Below are 3,833 nucleotides of genomic sequence, written 5' to 3'. Positions count from 1 at the left end.
ACAGGTGCATGAGAAGCAGCAACCATTTTTCCATGTTTGCAGGGAGCACAAATCAAATCCTTTTCAAACTTGAGTTTCGGTAAACCATCAATTAAATCCAATGAACTCAAACGACAAAGCAAATCAAAGCTCAAGTGGCCCAACCGACGATGCCACTTCCAAATTAGGGGGGAACCATGAGCAACTAAACAGCGAGTTTCACCAAAAGATTTAGAAAAACCAGCTTTAAAAATCCGTCTAAAAGGAGAAATCTTGCAAACAAGGTTACCAGCAGAATCAAGAACACGCGAATTTCCTTTCTTAAAACAAACCTCAAAATCATCCTCAAGACGTTGCAAAACAGACAGCAAATTATAATGCAAATTCTTTACCAATGCGACGTCCTTTAACGTGTATTTATCTGTTACCTTGATGCAGCCATGCGCCATTACCTTACCTTGACTTTTATCCCCAAAAGTGATGTTTTCCTTTACGCTCGTGGGGGTGAGGCTGGAGAACCATTTATCATCTCCGGTCATGTGGCGCGAACAACCGGAGTCCATTATCCATATGTCCTCCTCGCCTCCAACCTGCAATCAACAACGAGAGCGAGGGTGAGCTAATGACTCAACACTGGGGTTAGGATAATGTAATGAAAACCAGTGCTGAGCCACTTGCTCAAAAGAAGCATTAGCAAAATCAAAGCTTTCAAAAAACGATGAGAACCACGAGGGGGAAAACGTGGTCTGTCATCCCGATGTTGTGCAAGAGCACGAGTACGTGAGCGAAAACCAGAAGAGCGAACAAATGGCTCACGTCTCAAAACAGGACGATCATGAGTACCACGTACAGGGTACTGCTCACATCTAAAAACACGACGATCATGAGTACCACGTGTGGGGTACTGCTCACGTCGTTCAGCACGCATCCTCCGATAACAGAACTCATAAAGATGACCATCATGACTGCAAAAATCACAATGATAAAGCTTGCGTGTAGGAGCGAAAGAAGCCTCAGCATTAGAACTAGAAGCAACAAAAACAGGCTTAGCAAAATGATCACAAGAAGAACCATTTGGCTTAGTATTTTGTACACCCTTGAAGTGTTTTGGCTTAGGCACCCAAACCTGCTTTTTAGGAGCAGATCTAGATGTCTCAACCAGCAACCCATCAGAGGTGACACCTGAACCCTTCCTAGGAGGTGGTCCAGTATATTTAGCCAACGGTGGATTCTTCTCATCAACAGGCGGTCCACTTTTTTCACCAAAAACATGTTTCAAGTCATAACCGGGACCAAAACGCTCACCCCGTTTAATTTGAGCAATAGCCATACCAATTTGAGGCTCACGAATAGAACACCAACCAAGAATAGTTCTCAAATGCTTATTTTCTTCTTCCAAATCAGCAAGTTTGGCCCTTAAATCATTATTTTCAACAACAAAATTAGGACAAGTTAGGCATGAAGGAAGAACCGGACAAGTGTGTTTTTCCAACTCAACAATATGTGATTTAGCAACATTTAATTCAGATCGTAAAGTTGGACAAATCAAACAATCCGGCAAATCAGGACAAGTGTGTTCTTCAAAATTTTTTACTCGACATAAAGCATTATCCAAGTCAACTTTCAGAAGCGGGCAAGAAACACAAGTACCAAGCAAATTCGACCAAGAACGAAGTTCATTTAGTTCAGCATAAAGTTTATCTCGATCATCAACAATGGAAGAATACTTGGTTTGCAATTTAGAAAGCGAAATCATATGAATTGAGCATTCTTCACATTCATCAGGTTCAGCAGGATTAGATGCAGCATTTTTGAGAGTAGCTAGTTCAGCACAAGTTTTATCATAATCAGTTTTAAGTTTAGCCAACACTTTATTTTGCTTATGAATAATTTTAGTTAAATTAGCTATTCTTTGTTCTGCAGAAGTATCTACCTCATCATCAGAAGTTTCATCGTTGCTGTCGGTTGATGCATCACCCTCCAAGGCCATAGTACATATCCCACCATTGATGCTGGCGTCAGTGATGAAGCAAAGTCCGTCTGTCTTCTTCTTGGGTGTCTCATCCTCGGAATTTGAATCGCTAGAGTCTGACGAGCCACCTGAAACATACTGTCCAAGAGAAGATAACAAAACATTTGCAGCCTTAGCGACTTGCTTGTCAGAGTATTTTTGTCCGCCTTTCTTTCATTGCTTATCCTTCTTCTTCTTCCTCTCCCTGAACTTCTCCTGGCGCCTGAAGGAGTTATTGCCCTGCTCAAAAGATCTCTGCTTGTTTGGGCAATCAGCAGCAAAGTGTCCTCGCTCACCACAGTTGAAGCAGCCATCTGAACGTCTTCTATTACGCCTGTTGTCATACACACGCTTAAACTTGTTGGAGAGCAGTACAAGTTGATCATCATCTAGCACCTCCAACTCCTCATCTGCAACATGACACAAAGAAGACAAAGCAAAACTGGAAACATTTGGATTAGCATTAGTGTTAGTCTTATTTCCAGAAACCAAAGCCATTGGAACGTCAGAAGAAGAAGCAGCTGTGGGATTTTTCAATTTATGCTTAGAAACAATTTCGATCTCTTTTGATTTGAGCTTACTGTAAAGCTCATCAGTGGTGAGAGTCTCATAACCTATAGATTCAACGATCGCCTCAACTTTCATATCCCATTCATCATTAAGTGAATGTAATAATCTGAGAGCCCTAGCATGATCATCATAAGGCATATTGCTATTCATGGCCTTCATCTTATTAACAATCACTTGAAAACGTGCAAACATGTCATCAATAGGCTCACTAGGCAATTGGCAAAAAGCATCAAACTCTTTTCGGTGAATCTCAAATTTTCGGTTTTTCACAGTGTTTGAGCCTTCATGATATTTTCTAAGTTTCTCCCAGATCTGATAAGCGAGATCTTCACTAGAAACCCGATCATATTCAGTTTTACAAATAGAAGCCTGTAAAATAGCAACAGCGCGATGATTTGTTTCAAGAAGCCCGATCTCAGCGGCGTCAGTCGGTTCCTCAGCTGGAATCACATATGTGGCATTTTGTGTGATTTTCCATAGCTTCAGCGACTTGCCTTTGAGATAGTTGGTCATACATGCCTTCCAGTAATCATAATCAGTCCCATCAAAAAACGGAGCGCGAACATCAAACTTTTTATTGGTCGCCATAGCTTTCAGCATCGATTAAGGTATAGAAAACCTAAACCGGCTCTGGTACCAATTGAAGGATCGTAACGGGCGACCAGAGGGGGGGTGAATGGTTGCGGAAGCCAAATATTTCTAACAAAAATTTCTAACCCTTCCCCTAAACACAAAACCTGAATAAATCACGTTTTTCAAATCTAGACAGAACTCTATGTACCTAGTAAACCTGATGTGGACGAAAATCCGTAACTCCGATCGACCTAAAAATTTGTCAGATTAAACTAGATAAAATTACGAAACTAACCCAACTAGAATCACGTCAATCGGACTTACGGATCTTGAGATAAATATAAAACAAGCAGACTATGTCAGATGCTGACGAGAATTGTAAAGAACCAATCGAGATGTACAAGATCAATCATTATAGATGAAAGATTAAATTGAGTAATTGAACTTACAAAAGTGCATCTAGCCTCCGCCCGAACATCCTCCCTCTCTTAATCGGAGAGATCAACAAAAACCTCTCACTAGAATTCAAACCCTAGGCTAGACCGGAGAGAGGGAAACTGAACCGTGGAACCCCAGGGCACGGGTACTGTTCACGGGTACTGTTCACACGTGAATAGTAACTCGCCGGAAGTCCAAAACGTCCCACACCTTTCTCAACCCTAGGTGCCACATATTTATATCTCCAAAGGGTGGCACGACC

The 3,833-nt window shown here is 41.5% G+C and overlaps 1 protein-coding gene across 1 annotated transcript; it reads right to left on the bottom strand.

The window, feature by feature from the left end:
• Positions 1-2,164: 2,164 nt before the first annotated feature.
• Positions 2,165-3,148, bottom strand: LOC136536014 (uncharacterized). Its single transcript, XM_066528447.1, has one exon. The coding sequence runs from the start codon at positions 3,146-3,148 to the stop codon at positions 2,165-2,167; it is 984 nt and encodes a 327-aa protein (XP_066384544.1).
• Between the last annotated feature and the right edge of the window lie 685 nt (positions 3,149-3,833).

The sequence above is a fragment of the Miscanthus floridulus genome, chromosome 2 (genome assembly GCF_019320115.1).
Source record: "Miscanthus floridulus cultivar M001 chromosome 2, ASM1932011v1, whole genome shotgun sequence".
Lineage (NCBI taxonomy): Eukaryota > Viridiplantae > Streptophyta > Magnoliopsida > Poales > Poaceae > Miscanthus > Miscanthus floridulus.
This window is presented reverse-complemented; position numbering and strand designations above follow the sequence as displayed.